This window comes from Passer domesticus, chromosome 4 (genome assembly GCF_036417665.1).
Source record: "Passer domesticus isolate bPasDom1 chromosome 4, bPasDom1.hap1, whole genome shotgun sequence".
NCBI classification, from domain to species: Eukaryota; Metazoa; Chordata; class Aves; order Passeriformes; family Passeridae; genus Passer; species Passer domesticus.
In genome coordinates this window covers 60674189-60696465 of record NC_087477.1, presented here as the reverse complement: position 1 = coordinate 60696465, position 22277 = coordinate 60674189, and the positions used below count along the sequence as shown (strand labels likewise).

The 22277-nt window shown below is 38.9% G+C and overlaps 1 protein-coding gene across 2 annotated transcripts in view; it reads left to right on the top strand.

The window, feature by feature from the left end:
* Positions 1 to 22277, top strand: part of LIMCH1 (LIM and calponin homology domains 1) — a 174107-nt gene that overhangs the window by 69417 nt on the left and 82413 nt on the right. For both annotated transcript variants that reach the window (XM_064418302.1, XM_064418303.1), the window contains exon 3: positions 5703 to 5772. In XM_064418302.1, the coding sequence (XP_064274372.1) occupies positions 5703 to 5772 (70 nt within the window). The remainder of the gene's footprint in view (positions 1 to 5702; positions 5773 to 22277) is intronic.

Genomic DNA, 22277 nt, shown 5'->3' with positions numbered 1-22277 from the left:
TTCAGTCACTCTTCTTGCAAGTTAATGTCACTTATGTCATCTGCTAGGGGAAAACAAATAGTCTTTGTAGATTTTGGGATTTTTCAGCTATATCATTCTAATTGTCTGTTAGTGTTATGGGCCTGGCATCAGTTCAGCATTTGGCTGTGTAGTGAACAGTGGAGAAGTGAGTGGATGCCCAGACCTTATGCTTAATTAGTATTTTGCTTGACTTTCCTATTCTTGGAAACTAAGAAGGTATTTGAGTTTCATAGGCATATTTCAAGTTCTGAATGTGACCCATGCTTTGAGGTGAGAAGGAATTGGTGTTTCCCTGTGGTTTTCAGGCTCTGTGCTGTAAAGCCAAAACATTATCAGCATCATGTATTTGGCATGTCTCCAGGTTTGAGAGATGGGCCCCAAGGCTCATTAAGCATTAAGATTTAGGTTCATGTGAGGACATTTGAAACAGTTTTCTATGAATACAAAGTTCTTAATCTGTAAGTTTTATTGCTGTTTCATAATGAAGAGCTATTTATTAATACAGTTTAGATCAGGGGCCAAAGGTAGCATAAACCTTAATGCTAAGCCCGTGATGACAAGATGAGGGGGGTGCTTGAACAGACAGAATGAACTGTCCTTGTATTTATGTTTTTTAAAAAATGCATTTCAGCAGACTGAATAGTAGAGCTTTTTCACTGTTGCTTGGTTATTGACAGGGCAGGAGATTGTGGAACACTGATCCACTCAAAGGAGTGTTGCTCAAATGCAAGGCAAGGTAATCCTGTAAGAAGTTTCAGCTTTTCAAGAGTGTATGTTTAAGAAAGCATATTTAGCAGTTTTAGAAAGCACATCCATGGCCACTGCTATTCAGTGTAAAAAAACTAGGCATGAATTGTAAATTTATAGTTCAATGAGATGCTCTTCACATCTTTAGTCCTTGTGATTGTAGGTTCTGTATAAATAGCTTGTGAAGTTACACTCTTCCCTTTTGCCTTTCTTGAGCTGTTTGCAAGTCCTCTATTTTGTTCACATTTTTAGTTTTTGGGAGAGCAAGACTAATGCAGTCCTGTGTTTGGAATATTGTTTTCTCAATACTACGTATTTGCATAGGTCTTTATTAACTTTTTACATATTAGACTGGACTGTGAGCCCTTTATAAGACAAAGTCAGTTCTGTCCTGCTTGTTAAAAAAACACCTTGTTCATCTGATTCTAAATAAATGATGTCAGGGGCATCATTAGCAATCACTCAAGAATGTTTTCCCAAAAATATTTTTGTGACCTCAGGAACATGTTTATATTTTGAAACTTCTTAGCCATGTCTTTTGCAACAAAATATTTTGACTTTTCATTATTCACTCTTTCAAGGTGATTTGTTCATCTTTAAGACTAGTAGTGGATTTTTCCATCCTTTTAAAATATTTGGGGGCATTTTGGAGCTGCCACTAGAGCATGAGTTAAAAATATGTGGATACTGAAGCTGTCTAGGCTAATAATTATCAAGTGCTGAAAGACTGCTTGTTTGAATGTAAGTCTTTAAAACTTAATTTGAAGAGAGAAATGTCTCTGTGAAGGTTTACTGTGGATAGAATTTCCTGAATTCTCAAATATGAAATGCCCCTTGACTTTTAGATCAGATCATTAGTCAGCTTTTCTTTTTAGGAATATGATCTGTTACTTGAGCAAAGAGCTCTGTTGGATACCTCTCCATCCAGCCTGGATTGATCTGTGAACACACATCACTTCAGCCTTTCTTTTCTTCTTATTCTCTGAAAATGCTTGTCTTCCACTTCCTCCTAGAATCGAGGTCTTTTTGGAGGCTGGGTTTTGGCCGCCATCCTCTGAGTATTTTCTTAACTGACACTTTCTTGCAAGAATTTCATGGGCAGTTTATTGGTGCTTTTCATTAGATCTTTTATCAACAGTTGCCTGAAACGCCTTTTCTTCCTGGCAGAAGCTTTTCAAATTCTTAACTCATGATAAAAAACCCCAGGAAGGTCTAATAAATTAGTCACACAGTGGCTAGCACTGATTTCATCTTGTCTGTCCAGCTGTGGAGATACCTTATCTCCTGGAATGCCAGACCTTGGGGACAGCATGACTAGAGCAATTGATTCTTCCTGTACCTATGAGAGCTGGTTTTTATCAGGGGAAGGAAGTGACCTGGCTTCTCCCTATGTGTGGGACCAGAGCAGCTTTCCATCATGCCCTGTTGTTTCTATAAGGTAAGACAGGTCTGAGGTTTTAGCTTCTATGCAGTGTCTTACTGTGCTTCATTTAACTGGAGAGTCCAAGCCGACACTTGGCACAGGGGGGAGGAAGGATGAGCGTCTGGTTGCTCCAGGGGAGATTTAGATTGGATATTAGAAAAAATTTTGTCACCATAAAGGTTGTAAGGCACTGTAACAGGCTGCCCAGGAAATGATCGACTTACCATCCCCAGCAGTGCTGGCTTAATAGTTGGACTTGGTGATCTTTGAGGTCTTTTCCAACCTTGATTACTCTATGTTGGACTGAAATTTACAAGACAACTTTGAGAAAAATAGAGGATTCAGGACAGGTGCATAAATGCTAGGGGTGGTGGGCAGAAATCCCCACAGAGAGCTTGAAGGGTCTGAGAGTAGGTTGTGTGTGTATGTAGAGACTTGAGTTTTGTGGATGGAGCCTGAAAATTCTTAGTTGTATCCTGGTTTGGGTTAATGTCTTTTGGGTGTTTGGGATTGTTGGGATCACTCAAACTGAGCCAAAGATTAGGATTCGGACTGGGGAAGAGGGCACAGGCTGGAGCTGCAGTTGCAGTTGGGGCTGCCAGAGGAAGATGCGTGGTGCAGATTTTCTCTCCTGAAAACTCTTTATATCAGGACATGGCTGGGGACAGGACATCCAGGGCAGCCAAGTCCTTTGGTTAGGATTGGTGGGGCAAAAAAGCATGGGACTGCAGTTGTCAGGGGCTTCTAGGAGAAGGTGTGAGTTAGTGGGTTTCATTCACCTGCAGTCTATCCCTTGGGCCACAGCTGAGGACCTCAAGCCAGGTCCCCAGTGCAAAATGGTGATTGGTCTTGTTTGCCCAGTATTTCAACAGAAACCCACCAGAGCTGATAACACTTTACCAAGACACATGCTCTATGAAAGTCTAAACTGGCACAGAAAATGTAGTTTGTTTATACAGCCTATGTCACAAGAAGTGTAGTTAGTGGATTTTTGAGACGCAGGGATGGACAGTAACTGTGAGAGTGAAGGTGACCATTGAGACCCTGCACAAAGAGCACAACTTTTCAGCTGGCTTGGTAGCAGAGCAAGCTTAAACCACTCAGTGTTTTGGCATCTGGATGGTTGCTCTAGATGAGGCAATAATTCAGAAGCAGTCAGTCTGCTCTGAAAGAAATCTCCCTTTGACATATTCTGCAGCAAGCAAGTCCTGGGGGGTTTGGTGCCAGACTACTTAGAAATGTTTCCAATAGGAGACAAACTTTTTAATAATAATTTTAATTACTTCCTCAGGGTTTTCCATCTTGCCCCATCCTATTTCCTCTCTCTTCAGCCTCCAAATGGTGACCTAAAATGTTGTTTGTTCCTTACTCCTTTCCTTCCTCTCAATTTATCCTTCTCCTGTATTTCACAGGGAAGTCTGTACAAGCCATTTTGAAGATTTATTTAGAATGGGTTTTGGCATTTGAGGTTTCCAATAAGAACTCTTTATTTTACCTTCTATTATTGCCTGTGACTTTTAATCTGCACCTGCAATATTGGTTGTGGTGCTGATACATTCACGTTTGAGTAATAAAGAAAATGGGATGCTTTAGCTAATATATTCTTTTTTTTCCTGAAACAGCATAGGCTGACTGAGGACTGAAATCACAAGAGAGCTACATTTGTATTTGTAGAGTATTGCAGAGAATTTGGAAAGAAGTCCTCCGGCAAAAAAAAAAAAAAAAAAAAAAAAAAAAAAAATCTTAAATTGCCTGGTGTAGCAGCTAAATGGAAAATAGTAGTTTTATAAAGTTGCTGCTCTGTGAGGTTAAAAAGTACCATAGGTACCATAGTATCTTCGGGTGGGGGGAAAGTAATTTTTTTCCATCTGTGAAATAAAATAATGGTTCTAGAAGATAGGCAATTCTTTTATTGGCGTTCTCTTAATGTAATGGGGAAAAGTGATTTTTTTTGTAAATAAAAGTATATTCATCTGTTTTTAGGACATTAATGTTAGATTCTAACTTAAGCAGAAGACTAATAGTACAGCCATCTGTATGAGCTTGGGTTATGGAGTTTTTAACTTCAAGAATATTAAAAAAATACCCACAACTCCAAAAAGTATCATTCATATTTGTTTTGATACTACTCCCAATACATGATGGTGTTAGAGATGTGAAAACTTCAAGAACCAAGTGATTGCAGAAACTCAACCTATATACCCTTTCAGGGAGACACAAAGGGAAAGAGGTGAGGAAAAGTGATCACTTCAATGTTCATAAAATCAGATGTTCACTCCAGGAGGCATGAACACTTTCATGAACTTGCAAACTGCCACAGTCCTAAGGAATTAAGCAACAAATAATTTGCCACAATGGAGAGATGGATCTTGGTAGAGCCCTGAGCAGTGTCACACTGCCTGTTATCCTAACTCAGAAGTAGGGACCTGGAAACCATCACAGACTGTTAGCTTTAGTTGAAAGGAATATTCTTTTGATTTGGATAAACTTCTCAGCCAGACCTCTCAAATATTAAATATGAATAATTTTACTACCACAGGAGTCTGCTCTTCAATGGAAACCACGTCACCCCAAAATTAGGTTCCTCTATCCATAGAGCTATTCTAATTTTAAGAAAGTTTTAAATTTAAGCAGACATCATTTTTTCTCTTCAAAGATCTTGAATTTTAAGTCCATGTCTTGAATTGATGATTTTCTTCTCAGTGGATGGAACTGGTTGAATTTTTCTTTGGATAAAAGGCATTATGGTTTTCTCTTGGGGAAAGGGTGGTGAAGACACAGTGTTTGTTGCAACAGGATTTTACAATTAAAATTCCCAACTTTTAGAGGCTTGGTCATTTTTTTTAGTATTGTAACAATGAGCCATGTCAGCACATCTCATAGCATGCTCATGGGTGGTGAGGAACTTGGACTTGGGGGGTTGCTAATCTTTGGACACTGAACAATGTTCAGCTGTGGTATCACTGGCCTAATGGTGTTTTCATGAGGAGATGGGGGGGTTATGAATTCCCTTTTAATTTGTCTTCTCTCATTGATGATTTATGGGGCCCTCCATTCAACACAATATATGGAAGGATGGCATTTAATTTCATCGTAAGATGAAAAAAAAAATAGGCCACCCATAAAGTGTACATCCTTTCTCACTTTCCTGCAGTAGAGAAACTGGCAGACCTGGATGCCTTCTAGGTTTCTGCTCTCAGGCCCTTACCTGTACAGAGGTAAGGCAGGCTGATGTGTCAAAATTCATCCAGAATCTGCCTGGGACACTGATGTGGTCTAGATCAATTTAGAATTTAAAATAAATACTATTGAGTTACTGTGCTGTGGATATTCATCCTAGTCTTTCTTAATTTCAGTGATCAAATTTGGGTGTCCATGTATGTTTTGAGAAGGGAGAACGGGGAAATTCTTTTTTTCCAGTCACACTGAAATCCTTATGTGCTGGGGGAAAATGTTTGATAATTTGGATTTTGTGACTTACCACTCATAAAGTACTCCTTTCTCATAACAGGTTGCTGAATGCGATAAAGCCAGGATTGGTAAAAAAGATCAATAGACTACCAACCCCCATTGCAGGTTTGGTGAGTATATCAAATGGAGGAAAATATTTCAGTGCTGCTTTTTGCACCTTGACATTGACTATGGGATTCAGATAGCAGTTATTTTTGTAATTTAAACTCTTCTAGCCTAGTAAATTCAGACAGTCCCTCTGAAATTGGAATGCTCTGTGTAGTGACCTTAAGACCTTTCAGTCTTTTTTTTTTCCAGAAGTAGGCAGTATTCAAGTGTCAGAATATATTTTTAGAGGAAGATGATCTTCTTGGTTATATATCACCTCTCAGTTGTGGCACTAGCTTTAGAAAAACTGGAATGCATGCATCAGAAGCCACCACCACAAAAAGATAGTTTTTGGAAAGGAAGAAAACTGTACTTGTATATTTTGTCTCATTTACCCTTTCCCCAAAATACCACAGTCTGCAGATAACATTCATTCTGGGGCTATCTGGGGAACTGTTTCATGTTGACTTTAAGGGCAGAGCAAAATTTGGCCATACTCTGTTGTAAGCAAGGACGACCACAGAGGATGTGCTGACAGCTCCTGGGCTGTCAGGAGCGCTGGGTACTCAGGGGGTCACCTCAAGTGGTGGCACAGTCCCGTGCTTGCTGTTGGGGCAGAAGGTGGGGGAGTGGGTGCTTGTTGGGTCTAACAGGATTAGCCACACAGAAATATGGCTGTCTTGATTTTACCTTCAGCTGTAATTGGGAATAAAAGGGTCCTTGAGCATGTGGAAAGTGGCCATCCGCTATTTCGACTTACCATGTAGATATGTGGTTCCTTTGTGTGGTGGCACTGTTCACATTGTGGCCTATACAAGATTCAGAATATATTACTTGTTAATAGCTGAAGTTATCATTCCCCTGTATAAACAGCATTAAAAAGTTTTAGTGTATCAGAAAACATGTTACATTTGCTGTTAAAGTAGCTCTACAGCGTTGTTGCATAGCCTTTGATGCTAGGTTCTTCAGCACGTAGATTGACAAGGATATTTCTGCATTAATATAATTTGGTTTTAGAATCTCGTTTTTGATCCCCACCACCCTTTCTCTAAAGTTTCCTTGAGTGCCTTTCTTTTGCCCTAAAACCCATCTAGTTTTATTGCTTTGCTGTCCTATTTGAAAGGAATATTTGGTATAAACAGCTGAAAAAAGTACCAGTAGTGCAGTTTTCTTTTCCTTGGCTTGCTTTCAGGAAAGACTCAATTTTTGTTATGACTGTTTTAAAAAGATGATATTGAATTACATTTGGTTTTTTCCCTATTCATATGTAAAATCCCAATGGTAAGGTGGTTACAGTAGGAAGGACATAGAAAAAAGTCATTATGTGTGTGTATTTTTCTCATTCCTTGAGATAAAGCTCTCTTGCAAGATGTGTATCTTCAAAGCATTATTAAAAAATAAGTTTTCAGGCTACTAATGATACAGTGGATCTTTTTTTGTGTTGTTAAGTGACTTTATTACCTCTGCACCTGTGTCCTCTGATTTCCTTTAGTAACTACTTTTCTAATTTTTTTTCCTAATAAATAATTAGGCTATTTAAAAAGTTTACTATTTCCGAGTTCTTGAACATTACCAATGAATGTTTTAATATACTGTTCTGTGAATAAATTCTTCCCATAAAACAATCAAAATTTCCCCTTGCTTTCCAAGACATCTGGTTCCCTACTTGCTGACTTTTGTTGCCATGTGTAGTTACAGTGGTAAGTGCCTGCTTTAAGGATTGTATGCAAATTTAAATGATCAAGTGCTCTATCTAGTCTGTTATGCTTATTTATGGTGTATCATTTAAAAGTACAGCCATCAGGGGTGTGTTTGAGCACCAGGTGTATCCTTTTCTTTTCATTAACCTGTATCATGCCTATGCATCTGAAAAAGAAATTAAAATATCGACACTATAGTTCAGAAGAAGTTATACCTCCTAGGTAGTTGACCCTACATGTGAGACATTCCTTTATTAGTTGCCAATTTTTCTTTATTATCTTAGTTTTGGTTGGCTTGACATACTAAGTAGTTACTTCTTTCCAGTTATTTCACCCCAGTGAGAGAGATTTCCTCAGGTACAAGAAGAAATGCTGTGAAAGCTTCAGTACCTTTTCTTCCTTGCATGAAATATGTGCTTTTAAATCCTAGATGCTGCTTCTGCCTAAAATGTGTAACCAAATTACTGTAACAGAATTAATTTCTTTCTTGTATCTGATAGAAAGTTTTTATTTCACTAGGAGAAGACAATAGGTATGTTTTCTTTTATACACAGTAGGAGCTAAAACTTGTAAGTAATTGTGGAGTATTCAAAGTGCCTTTTGTTTCATCCTTAACCTCCAGAGACACAAGCAGTTATATATTACATACCTCTACAAAATGTCTACTTGAGTCTAATTCTCCAGATGATAGTCTATTTTTCTCCTTTGTTATGGTAAGGAAAAATTAGGAAGTGTCCTTTATTGAAGGAAAATAACAGTGACCTTGAAGCCCGTATCAGACACAAGCTGAGGTGTTCACTTTGAAGTATTATCAGGTGTAAAAATTTTGACTATATTTCAAGTTTGAGTGACTTCTCACAACACTTCTGTAAGTATTATGTATAACTGGCTCAGTGTTGACAGACTGAATTCTTCAAGTCTTTCCTGGCATTTAAAACTAGATGAATCTGCAGTTACTCTGAAATTCTCACCAGTGACTTGCTCATGTATTTTAAGAGGGAATAATTTATTTGCAGATCTCGCATACCAGAACACCAATCATTTAAGTAAAATTTATCAGTTTTAGTGCTGTGGTGTTAAAGTAAGAACTCAAGGATCTGAAGACCACCATACTTAGCACAGGCTGTATAAATACACAAAGATGATCTTTGTCTGGTTGCAAGTCTAAGTCCGGATGTGGATTGTATGCAGCATTACATATAGAATTACATATGTTCAGCTTGGCAGGCTTGTTTGTAACTTGCTTTGATCTCCAGAAGTGCCGACTGCTTCTGTTATCACAGCAGAAATGATACATTGCTTTAATGAAAGAAAATGTAGGACCACTGCTTTGGTATTCAGACTTACAGTATTAAATCTGATGAAGTGTTTTCTCATTCTTGTTCAGTATTCATTAATCCTGAAAGCTTATGCTCCCACCAAAAAGCAAATTCACAAAGCATTCAAAGAACATATTAGGCCTAGGTAGAAGTAACAGAAAACATTTTCTCATGTAAAAAATTGATACTGAGCTTCTTTGTTCTAGACTGTCAGGTTTCCAGCACCATCATTTAATGTATTTAATTGTAGAAGGCTGGAGGAAGTGTTTTGGCTGAGTTATTAATTAAAAAAAACATCTAGAGCTCCAGAAGACTTGCGAAGATGTATTAGAGCACAATAAATATAATTAAGTGACTTTTACAAAACCAGCAATTTTTTCAGTGAGTTGCTGTTGATTTCCATCATTTTGTATGACATTCACAGTGAACACAACTAATTTTTAAGGTTTTTACTAATTGTAATTTTGTACCTCTATACTTTATTATCTGTTCTATGAAAAATTACCAGCATCACCGTAGGTAAGGTTTGCTCTATAATACTAACTACTGTATGTTGACATTCTTTTTCCCTTAAAAAGATTCCAGCTTTTGCTTCCTGTCCCTGAATAATGTCACTCTGTGAGAAAATAAAAGGTTTCTGCCTTATCTTTTGTTTGACAGGATTTAGGGGAGTTTATAGCATTACTTCAGTTCCTTGAACAATCCCCAGAGGAGCTCAGACACTTACTTCAGAGGCTGTGTGAACGATTCTCACATATAATAGGAGGAAGTAGTGAAGACAAAGATGGAGAGATGAACTTTAGCTTGGGTCTTGGCTCATGTTTCAGCACTACTGAATAAAAAATCTGTTTACTGTGGCATCCAGTTTTCAGTTTGTTTATGGTCCTTAACTTTGTGACATATGTATGATATAGCACTGGAAAAAATAGACCTGCAGAAGTCACCTGGTTGCATGGTTATTGCACCAAGATGAACAGAGGCATAATGTGCTGCTTAAGAAAGCTTGTTCCTTTGAAAGCGATGTTGGGGTTTTTTTTCCCCTCTTTATTTTCCCAGGAAGTTTCTTTTGGCAAAGTGTTCACTGAGAGCTTGCTATTACCCTTATTAAGAACAGCTATCTGTCTGCTGGTGCTGTTAGCTTGTTCTTATGCTGTAATATTGCACAAATTGGAAGTTTGGAGTTTTTCTATCTTATATGTCCTTTCAAAGAAATGTTTTCCTTATGTTAGCTTTCAGGAGTTTGAGCTACTAATTAAATCCAGCAAATGAGATCTTGTTTCTTCATGCAGATATGAACCTCAAAATAAAATTACAAGACCTAAATAAAGTATAGTGTGTTTTGCACCGTTAAAAATAATTAGCGAATATAAATACACAAAACTTTAACAGATACACATTATTTTTAACACTCTCTTCATTTATACCTCCTTGTTACTAATTTTTTCTTGAAGAATTATCTTCTTGTTTTTTTTTCTTTTAAATTTATCACTCTTCCTTTAGTTCCAGTACTTTCTAGAAAAAGCCTGCTCCTATTGTAATATATTGATTCATAATCTATGATAGTTTGTTTTCTTGTTTTCTACTACTATTCTCTGCTGAACATATTCATTTCCCAGCACAATTGTATTAATAAAAAAAGTCTTGCTGTGTAAGTTGTGGTACATGTGAAGTAAACAGAAGCAAAATTTCCTGTCTAGCTAAAAACAATAAGTTCTTGGCACTCACATTCCAAAAGTATTTTTGTGAGTGTTGATGTAAAACAAAGTGTCAACAGCATAGCAAAATACTGTGCAAACCATTCTGCCATGTTTTCTGTGGATCTTCCTTGCTAAATAGTAATTGGTTTCTCTATCCCTCTTGTGCCTGCTTTCAGTTCTGAAATCTGAATGTTTGATGAATGCAATATTTAGGGTCTAGCCAGTAGTTAAGAGCAGCTATCCCTCTTGTGCCTGCTTTCAGTTCTGAAATCTGAATGTTTGATGAATGCAATATTTAGGGTCTAGCCAGTAGTTAAGAGCAGCTCTGTGTGCTTTGACTTATCACGTAGTGTAATATATAATTAATCTCTTTACTAAAGCAAGAGTATCCTTAAAAAATTAATGATTAGTATAGTGTCCTTGTATTCTTTATGTTATTTGGGTTTTTTATTCCCCTAGCTTTCTAGACTGCCTTCAAATTGATTTTTGATTTAGACTTTCTTGCCTTGGGAGTCATCTGAGCTGGACAGAATTACCTTAAGAAATTCCTGTTAAATGAATTTAGCTGTACATTGTTTTCATAAACATTTCTAAGTTACACAAAGAACATAAAGGCAAACTAACAGGTGTTTCTTAACCACATTGTTTGTAAACAGAGTCTGTGTAGAACAATCTGCAGTGAAGCTGTGGTTAATTCATCGCAGAACAGGAAAACAGTCATCAGTTCAAATTTGTCAGGAAGCACAGAGAAAGTAGTATTGGGGGGAAAATAAGAAGCAAACAAATGAAACCCAAAAGTTTATATGGAAATTCAGCTATTTTTCTTTTTTAAAATAGATTGAAGGTTTTTATTGCTTCCGATTAACCGTACAAATGCTGTCCAGGAAGCATTGCTCTCCTGCCATTTAAACTAGTATTACAAATGGAAAATACAGTGCTGGCATCTCATTTAGTATTTTATTGATTAAAATGGCTGTGCTTACTCTGGTGTGTTTGGTTTGATTCCAAAACTCTCAAACATTTCATGCTGGAAACTAATAACTGATCTGGCAGAAAATGTACTGGAGATGTATTCCACTGCTGCACTTGGGTTCAGCCTGTGTTGCCTGGGCTCCAAGGTGTACTATAATCTGATGTATGTATGCAAGAGAGGCTGAAATAATAGGAAATTAATAAAAGGCATGTACTCTAGAGAAATGAACAAGCAAAACAAAGGGAGGTAAACAATCCTGCCTTATTTGTTTGTGATGGTCTGAGCTGCATTTAGCTGTAACACACACCCTCAGAGAGGTGAGTTCAACCAACTCCTACTAGTCTTCATGTTCCCTAGTAGTCTTCGTGTTCACCACCTCTGTGTGGCTCATGAGCTGTCCCTAACATCCATGGGCAATCACTTCTTTCCTCATCTGCCAGCTGCACTGTTGTGTTTATGATGGCTGGAGGTGAAACTTGAAATTAAGAACCTTGTTTGCTTCCAAATTTCCCATTATTGATCCTTCAGGGGTTTTTGTGTATTTCCTGCACCACTGGCCCCAGCCAGAACCCAGCCAGGACTCTGGCAGACCAACCTCACTGCTGGCCCTAAAGTCCCATCATCTGGATGCTTCCTTGGCTGCTGTGCTTACAGAGCACTCAATGAGCTGAGCTGTTTGTTGACTGGGACCACTCCTTGTCATGCTGAGGATATTGGCCCTTTCTGCCAGCATCCAGGAGTTTATCTCTTGTTAGAGGATGAAGTCTCTCAGTACTTAGGGTGCTCTGAACAGTTTGCTTGTTGGGTCAGAACAGCACCAGCCAAGATGGGTAAATGTTTGCAGGACACATGAAGGATGGCTGTGATCCATAGCTGCTGTGGATGTTTGCAGACTTTGTCATGTTGTTGAGACCTCTTCTGAAACCAGACTGGTTAGGATTCAAAGGTGAAGCATTTTCACAGTCAGCTTAAGCTGTGCCCTCAGCCTGCTGAGCTCTGCTGCTGAGAATGTCAGGGCTTGGTTCGGCCAAATGCTAATAATACTTGTAAGCTCTTTGTGGCAAGGATCATCTGTTAGTCTGTTTTTGTCTAACACCTCACCCCATGAGTCCTGCTCCATGGCCAGGACTCCTAGACAGTATGTTAATACAAATAATAAATAACAGCTACAAAAATATCACAAGCATTCCTATGTCATTCACAGTCTCATTTTAGACTGCTGTCCCAACACCTGTGAGTTTAATCAGTAGATTTATAATTAGCTTTATTCACACTGAATAATACAGAATGTTCATATGCAAATTTGGAGGCAAGGGGAACCTTTTCTATGATAAAACCAAGAGAGGATGGTCACTGCAGAGGATGTCCTTTTTTGAATTTTTTTTTTTTTTTTGCTCTATGAAGACACCCTTTGCTTGCCCAGCCTTAGCATGCTTTAGGAAAACTTGTTTGAGTAAAATTAAAGAGTCTACCTGTTTAGGGCTATCAAGTGACTTCTCAAAGATGTTATTTATAAAATATCATAATGATTGTTTAATTTTTTTTGCATAGGAAGTTTAGTAAACTGAAGGATATCAGGAATAACATTTGAAAGCAGCAAAAAGAAGTGATGAAGTGATAATGCTAGGCAGCTGAAATGTAAATTTGACCTTATCATTGCATTAACCTATACTATAAATGACAGGGTCTTTCCTTGGTTTGGGGAGGGCAGCTGGCTTCCAGGAAGAGCTCATTTTGTAGCCATGAAAAATGTAGGTTGCCTACGGGAACAACTGTTAGATTTGCTTTTAGATGCTGGAGTCCTTCTGCAGGTTCAGCCAGGACTTGCATTACATTGGTTTAATGACACTGAGGTGAGCGAGTATTTCAGAAATGGCAATCTTTTGAAGAATAACCTCTAACTATCTGTAAATATCAGAAAATATAATAGTTTAACAAACCAATGTCATTTGCCATGTAGCTTAAATTTCCACTTAATGAAGTGAAGGATCAGTGCCTTCCTTGAGCTGCTGTCTTGGAAACAAAGAGCCACCTGAGCAATGATTTATACTCTTGAAAACAAATCCCACTGTTGAAGCTTATGACTTCTTTTAGTAGTTGAACAAATACCACATGCTCTGGAGACATGTATCATCTTCAGGAGTGTTCAGTGAAGGAGTTGGATGCCCTGAATCTGTGAATGTGTCACCTGTATCCTGTGGGGAACGTGGCACTGTTGCAGTTTTATCCAGACACCTGCAATTTTTGTGTGTCTTCTGTTGAAAAATTGATTAGTTTGCAATGAGGATATAAAAAGAAGCAGTGAGCTGGTGTACTGCAAGTGTTTAGGCCAACACACATAAAATATGCAGAGCTACAACTGTCCACGTATTGAAGCTAAATAAGTATCAGCTTTTGTCTTTAGCAAGGAAAACTAGACCTGAGGTTATGGTTGCTTTCAGCTACCCTGAATTTGGCATTCCTACAAATGACAGCCCTGGCTTAGATGGAGTGGGCAACTGACCTGGCTAAACAACACCCTTCATCTTACAGCGTGAACAGAAATGCAGGCAGGAGTGAAGGAAGAGGCTCACAAAGGTGGGAAAAGAGGTGTCATTCCATCAGTTTAAAATAGTTTTGAAACTGCAGCTGCAGAGTTTAAACTTAGATGCACTCCTTAAGGTATTAGCCAAAAGCAAAGGCCACAGGAATCCAGGAAAGTTGCAACCTTAAATCCATCATTTAAAGGTTGTCTGTGTTTAAAATTATACTTAGTAGTATTCTCACTCCCTAATTCTGGAAAGCCTCTCACAGGTTGGAGTCTGTAGGTCTGCGCTATAAATACCATCTCTGATCCCCAACTGTCTTTTTCAGTGACATGTAGCCTCTGCTGCAGGGAACAGCTAGATGAATGTTGACAACCAGATAACAGAAGCACTGGAAGTGTGAAAAGGGAAGGTACCTTCCCAAAAGCTCTTAACCTGAGAACTCCTGGCGTGGCAAGCAGGAAGAATTTTCCTGAGAGTATAGTCAGACCAACACATTGGCCCCCTCAAAATGGTCCAGGGAAGCTCAAGCTTCCTTGACCTTCTCTTGTGAAAAGAGAGCAAGCAAGAGTCTGTTGTGACCCCGGCCCTTGGGCTGAAGATGGTGGCAGAAGAATGCTGTCTCTAATCTCCTCCCTGGCTGCAAATCAACTTGGTGAAGTCTATTGCAGTTAATGTCTGCTAGCAACTGTTTGTACTGTTTCTATGCTGAAAACCTTTCTGGGTACTCTTAAGTGGATTTATTTTAGATGATGTTGCTAGCAGGAGCCTTACGTGCTGAATGCAGATGATGGAATGTGTCTTGCTCCAAAGATCACATTACACTTGTTTCCCTGACTAAAAGCAAACAAGCAAAAAGGCAAACTAATGGAAAACTGGTGCCTTAAAGATCCGTGAAAAGTGATTTCTTTAGTTTAGGAGCTCAGTAAATTCTGCAGTCTGGTGCTGTGGTCAAGAATTAATAGAAGCTTGAAATACCTGACTGAATTCCCCTTGTCTCTGCATTCCTCCCTGCTCCTGGATTAAAGCCACTTACTTCCTGCTTGGCATGATACTTTCTAATTGTAATGCATTTCCTCTTAAATGTCCAGAGGTCTAATGATACTATTGTAAACCTGTTAAAATTAATGCTGCAGAGGAAACAGCTTAGTTAATTGCTTATGGAAAATACAGAGATAGGCTGAACTGTCTGACTGAGGGACATCAAAATCATTAACTATTAACCTTTTGAAAGCTGAAAACCTTGTGATAACATGTGCAAATCTGCTCCACAGCTTATTAGGAGAATTGCACATTCATTTATAGACAAGCAATATAACTAATGGTCTAGAAAATTAATATTACAATACAGAGGCAATCCTCAGCTCTTAGGAGTGGTATCCTTCTGTTAAAGTCCTCACTATTGCTAGGTATTTGTTTGTTTCTGCCTCCTCATTTTCATGTGGGAAGCACTATTACTTAAATGGTGAATGTCTGTTTTTCTTTGGAGCAATAGTGCATGCTGATTTATTACTGCATGATGTGTGAAAGGGAGTTTTCTTTTCAGGCTTTTCAATAAGGGGAGAGTATTGAACTTGCTAAATGTGTGCATGCATCCAAGTGTGTACTGAGTTCAACTCAGCTTTTTTCAGTTCATTCTGTTATGCTATTTTATTACCTCAGCTTTTCTCCTTTGAACTCTAGTAGTTCTCATGCACAGTTTAGAACCAAGCTTGTGTTACACCATAAGGCCAATGGCAAACATGATGCTTTCCCCCATTCCCCTTTCTCTTCTTTTTTAGTCATAATGTTGGTATTATTTGGTTTCCTTTTACTGCTAAAGAGATGTTACTTGACTTAATATGTTGCAAAGTGGCGTTGGTGTGTTGGGAGGCATGTTGGACTATGCGCCAGATTGTGATACTTACCCTTGCACCTGTTGTGGGGCAACAAATTTCAGGCCTTAAAGTGATAGCCCAGGCTGCTGTTGCTCTTGCTGCTTGCCATTTATAACTGTTGGGTTGGATGGGTGCTGTGTAGCTTGGCTGCACAGCCAACAAATCCTATGGGTGTTACCAAAAGTTCCTGGATATTTCTCATACCTTTTCTTAAAGAAGCTGCCTCTCTGCTGTTGTCCTTTGAATACCATTTCTAGTTTGGTTGGAAAGAGGCTTGCTGTTTTTTCCAAAACCCTTCCTAACTTTACCACTCCTGCCTAGCAACGGCATTAGGGATCTTAGAGCTAATGCCTGCTGTTGGCTAAATTACCTAAGTTGTCAGTAGGTCATTGAATTGTTATCTTTCCATTCAAGCCCTGATATAATAAAGTTAGAGGTTCCTGTGAGGCTGCTTGGTGCATGCCTTCAGGGAGAAGCTGTAGCCCTGACTTGCTGGTAATGGGCACAAGAAGATGCAGCACAATAAAAAGCTCAAGTGTCAGTGAGACAGGCTTACTGTGTAGGCAGCACCCAGTCTTTGGCTGACTACAGGAGGGATCCAAGGTCATTCTGGCAACTAAAGAGAGCTGAACTGTGAAGCAGGTCTGTTTCCTTGGCCAGCAGTGCATGGATCAGGAATGCTGGTCAGTGGTTTTTTGGTTTTAACCTTCCTGTCCTTCCTATCTCCTCCTGTGCTGCAGCCCACAGCAGTGAATAGGACCATGCTATAAATGCTCTCTGCCTCTCAAGCCTGATTTTCAGACCAAAGCTGACAGACCTGCTAGATAAGAAGTGTGATGCTTATGTATTAATTTCTGGAGTTACAGGGATCAGCCACAAAGTATTAGCACCACCATACAGTTTGTCCTCTGTTATTTAAAAGGGAGGATAGTGGATAGGTTCAGTTATTTGAGGTTTCAAGTAATCCAGGGCAATTTTCAGTGTAATTAATACATGTCAGGAATTTGACCCTTGTGGGGATAACACAAAGTTCCAGATAACTGAGGTGATACTGTAAACGAGTTGTGAAAATTGTGCCAGGAGACTGTCTGCACAGGTCAGTAGCACCAGCTAACAAAATACCTCAACTTTTGATCTAAAAAAATATTTCATGCAACTTTCACTTGACATCTGCAGAAGCAGAAAAAAAAACCCTTATTTTTTTACAATTCCTGGATGTTTTCTTTCATTAAGTTTCTCCTGTTACCCCTGAGGAGGTCAGATAGTAGTGGCTTAAACTATAGCAACTGCATGAAAAGGAAAACTTGAAATGTTCTGAGAGTGCCACATGCACCAGACCCAGATACACTGTTCGGCTGTACTGTTTGTTTCTTTTCAAAGAAAAAACAAGCAGATTAAAAAAAATTAATAACTACTACTACAGGCTTGATACTGTGTATTGGAAAGAATGTATTTTCTGATATTTCAGAAAACAAATTATGATCAAATGCAGGAATTGCACCAATTATTGACAAAACTAGTTGCAAACTGGTAAATAAAACAGTATGGTTCCCAGGGAGTGCTGTCAGAGCTCTTACAAAAGCCTCTAAAGAGATAAAGAGAAGTAAGTACATAAGTAAATGTTGTGGGCCAAAAGAAGACATAAAATTTGTAACTAATTTCACTGTTTAGTGACAGACTAATGTAAAAAAGTAGCATGACATAAAGTTTGTCACAGGAGGCTGAGTTTTGTTTTGCTCTGTATGTTTTGAGATGTCAGGCAAGATTGGTCTTCTCCCATAGTGTACATGCCTGTATTTTATTTTTACACTGCTGAATAGTGACTGGGTGGAATCTGATATGTCAGTGGACTAGAATGTTAGACAAGGAAGGAGCAAGATAATTACATCCTCTTGGACAACTGGTGCAGTCTAACAAAAAATTTGAGTAAGCAAGGTATTAGCAGAATTATTTTAGAATGGATGATATATCTTGAGCAAAAATGCACCAGTTTTTCCTTGTTCTTTCATTCTATCTGAAACAAACCAAAGAGCAAAATTCAATCCAATATTATGATTAGTTTGAAGGGAGTTTAGCAGCTATATCTTCAGACCTGCCTGGCCTCCATTTTTGTGCATCTCAAGTCTGTGAATGACACAGTCAGCACTGACCAAAATCTGTTTTCCTGCAAAGTATCACCTTGCTGATATGAATCTCCTCTTCCCTGTTATGCTATCTGACACCTCAAGTCGATTCAGGAGTTTGTAATTAAGAAAAAACACATAGGTGCAGTAAAAAGGAACAGAGGAACAAGGTACTTCTCCGCAGAGTGTTATCAGCAAACTCAGTATCTATCTGACACTGGCATTTCAAAGACATAACTACTGCAGAATTTTGGGGAGAATTATGGAATAGTTCTAATGAAATTTAGAGGTGCCTAGTCATAAGCACAAGGACTGTGTGTGAGAAAACCCAAAATCTGCCTAGAGTCAGCACCCACAGTATTAGCCTAAGTTGGCTAGTTCCTAGGGGTGTTTGAGACCTTAAATGCTCTTTAGTCCTTACCCTCTGGTTGATCAGAGATTAATCACTTGCTTTTTTAAATACTATTACCCAATCTGTTGAGCCATCCAATCCTGATTAAAATTTACTTTCTAAATTATGATCCTAGAGAACTAAAACTCCTTGAATTCCAGACCATTACATATTTTTTAAGAACTGAGTGTTCTTAGTGTTCTCACACTTGAATCAAAAATTCTTGCAGATAGTTTATCTTCCCAAGAGTAGTTTACCTTGCTTGTTCTTTTTCATTTGGCTGAAATTTGATGAGCAATACTAGAAATCCAGCACTTAAACCTCAATACAAACTATTATGTAAGTAAATTACACACCATGAACTTCAAAGATTGTGGTCAGTGTTCTCCATCACAGCTTCCAATATAATTTATTCTCTTTTAAAAGGAGCATAGAAATATTCTTGTCTTCTATAACTTTGCAAGTTGGATGCCAGACTGAGGATGGGAAGTAAATAAGAGGAAAAGCAGTCAACTACTCTATTCAGGATAATGCAAGGTAGAGTTTAGGATATGCCAGAGAATGCAGAACCCTGGATAACCTCTGTGGTGTGGGTGTGGGCAACTCACTCAACAGTCTACTTAGCTTTGGCAGCTCTCACCCTTGCTCAGGACAGCCACATCAGCTCTTGCAGGAGAGCAGCTTGATGCCAGTGCCTTTCCCATTTGAGGGCAAATGGCCCAAATGGCCTTAGCAGTGCAGCACAGAATGTTTTGGTCTTTCCAAGTACCCAAAAAGCCCCAGAAAGTGGGTGCTGCTCAGGTGCTAGCTGAGTCTTCACAGTCTCTGCAGTCACAGGCATGCTGAAGCCCCTGAGCAGCTCTGGGCTGGCTGGCATGTACACAAAGAGCATGCAGAATATGTGTGACCAGAGTTTGGTGCCTCCTCGGTGGGTGGGCTCCTGTGCTGCAGTAAGGGCAGTGTTCCTGCATCACCTAAGGTGGTTGCATAGCCCTGTAGCTCCTGTATTGGCTGGGGATACATCTGTTGACCTTGTAAACCCCAGGTAGCTCCTAGTAGGGTCTCCATGCTTAAGGGGTGATTGGCTTCAGCAGAGTGCTGAGCTGGGTCAGTGCACTGAAGCAAGGCAGTCCTGTGTCTGATGAATGTATTCTCCAGTCACTAGGAAGGACAATGTAGAAGTGCTTGCCAAAGCCAGTAAGTCCTGCTGGCCTTGAGCTGATTTTGGGTAGCCATGTGTAACATTTGCATTCTCCAGAAATCTGCACCAATGGGAGTGGTTTGGAGATGTGAGCTGGCTGGGGACTGGGACTCTGCAGTGCTTTAAATCAGCTAATTTTCTGGCAGCTTCTTATTGGTGCTGGAGCTAGTACAGCTCCTTTCACGGTCTTTGATGCCTCTCCTAATAATCTTGCTAGACTCTACTGGTTTTGCTGTCTAGATATACCCCTCTGTGATCAACTCCGAGTCCTGGCCCTTGGTTGGGGAAAGGAAAAAATCATATTTACGTTAAAGTTACCATTTTCATTTATACAAGTCTCATCAGCTAAGTTCTACTGCGTTTTTTATGTGGCTTTAAATTGAAACAGTTTTCAGAATTAGCAGGTTAGGAGTTGGAAGCTTGTTTGATTGTACATGAACATCTCTGCTGGCCTTATTTGTGACTGTTGTGAGCAGGAGCCACTGGTTATACCTAGGTAAGCTGAATTATAAGCATGATTGGCTCTTTTCTTCTAACAAACAAAAGTTTATTTCAGGTCTGGCAAGGACAGACAGTAGGGTATTAACTGAAATTTTAAGAATAAATTATCAGTGATAGCCAATTTGTTTTCCTTTTCTGTTCCCTTCACCAACAAACAATACAAGTTATTTCTGCCATCTTTGCAGCTTAGAGCATGTTTCTAAAGACTGGTGTGATCCATGTGATGAACACATCTTCCCACCCTTGTTGCTTTGTGTATTCTGAGGGGAGAGAGAGTGTTGCAGTAGTACACCTCTGATGTGCAGAAGAAAACGGAACAGCAGGGATATCAGTCCTGTAAGAGGACACATCCTTTCCCATCCTCTGTTCTGCTGTCCAGAGGAACAAAACAAAGGCATTGTGAAAGAGCTGGGAAAATGATTTGCAATAGGAATGCACCATATTAAAGAAGACTTCTGTTCATTCTCTCTTGCTTTAATAATTGATTTTATTCCATTAATTTAAGGAAATTCTGCTTCTTAAATACATTATATTATTGTGCTGCATTTCATTTGTCCTGAAACTTAGTCTTTCCAACTGCAAATTACACTGGCTTCCAGATGTAATCCATGAATCCTGATTTCCAAATGCCTCTTTAAAGGCATGCTTGCATGACCACTGTAGACTTAGTGAACAGTACCAATTTAAGTAATTTAAGTAGGCTATTCTGTGTAGTTAATCTAGGTTTGCAGTTATATTAGCTTTAGGGATAGTCATGCTATTTCTTGAATCTAGAGGCTGCTTACTGATAGTTGAAAAGGGGTGGAAAAGAAATCACTGCCAGACTATTGGGTAGCTCATCTTGCCATGAATATTTACCATAAAAAACCCACCAAAGCTGGAGATATTCAAGATCACTGATAATTATGGCCATGCCATCTAGACACCAAATGTATGTTTTCATATCTGGGAAAGAAACAACATATACATGGATATAGTATTGAGTACTCAATAATTCAAGCTGTTATACTGTATATGGTCAAAGTCACAAATGAGCACTGATCTACTGAGCATATTTTTGCACAGATATTTTGATTGTAAAATGCACTTGCAGAAAATTGAAAATTATGCATTTTCTTCCCTTTCCTTTTCCTCACCACAGTAATTCTAGACACCTAAATATGAAAGTTTTCTATTTATTTTTTAGTGGAAGTAAAATCAACAAGGTAGGTTTTTCATGGGGAATGTGCTGGAACTTCATTCAGTAGAAATAGCCAAATTAAAAAAAAAATGTGATTTTTGGACTTGAACAGCTTCTTTTAGAAGTGTTTTAAGGAGACCCCAACCTGTACATTTAAGAAGTCCAGTATGTTTTATGTAATGTTGGCATGAAAATGCAAAGCTGTGAGTGGGGGGAAAATGTATGTCAGGTATCATGTAACAGCAGCAAAAAGACTTCTTATGTTTATCAAACCTTGAATGCCACAGATTAGTAAAACATATTCCTTGGCAATAAAGAGTAGATGTTTAATTTGAAAAGAGAAGTGGAATTTGTTGCTTTTTTTGCAGAGGTCATGAACTGACCAGGAATGAGTCCTCCTTGGCGGTTTCACTGTTTTGCTGTTTGCCTTGGGGAATAGAGATTTGGTCTGATTTTAACAGCTACTGCCAGGGCCCCGGCCCCCACAAGCAGCTTTCTTGCATCTTTTGAGGCCCACCTACAGCAGTTTTACTTGGACAGAGGGATGAAGAGGCCCTCCAACAGCTCAGGATGCAAAGTGTCCTGATCCCTGAGGTGAATTGCTGTCTACTGAGAGAAGTCCAAATATTGACAAGTGTTACAGTTTTCTGGCTTTAAATGGAAGATAGATTAACTTAATATACTAAGCAAAAGGGAACATACCAGTAAAAGAAAAGGGGCAAGAAAGTAAAGTCATTCTAGAAGTGAGTAGTTACTGCAATTAGAAAAAGAACTATGAGGCTGCCAAGTGGTGGTCACACATTCAGTATTAGAGGTTTGATGTCATATTAAATCTCTAAATAAACTTTAGAAAATTTCAGCTGTTTTCTGGCCGTGAATCCTCAGCTGGCCCAATATAGCTGGATGTCACAAAACTTCAGATTGTGTTAATCATGCACATATTTTAAAACACTGTATTTTGGGGATTATACAATTGTGATGAAATCTGCTTCTGTGCCTGATTGGGAAGACAGCTGATAAATTACATGGGGAAGGTAAGAA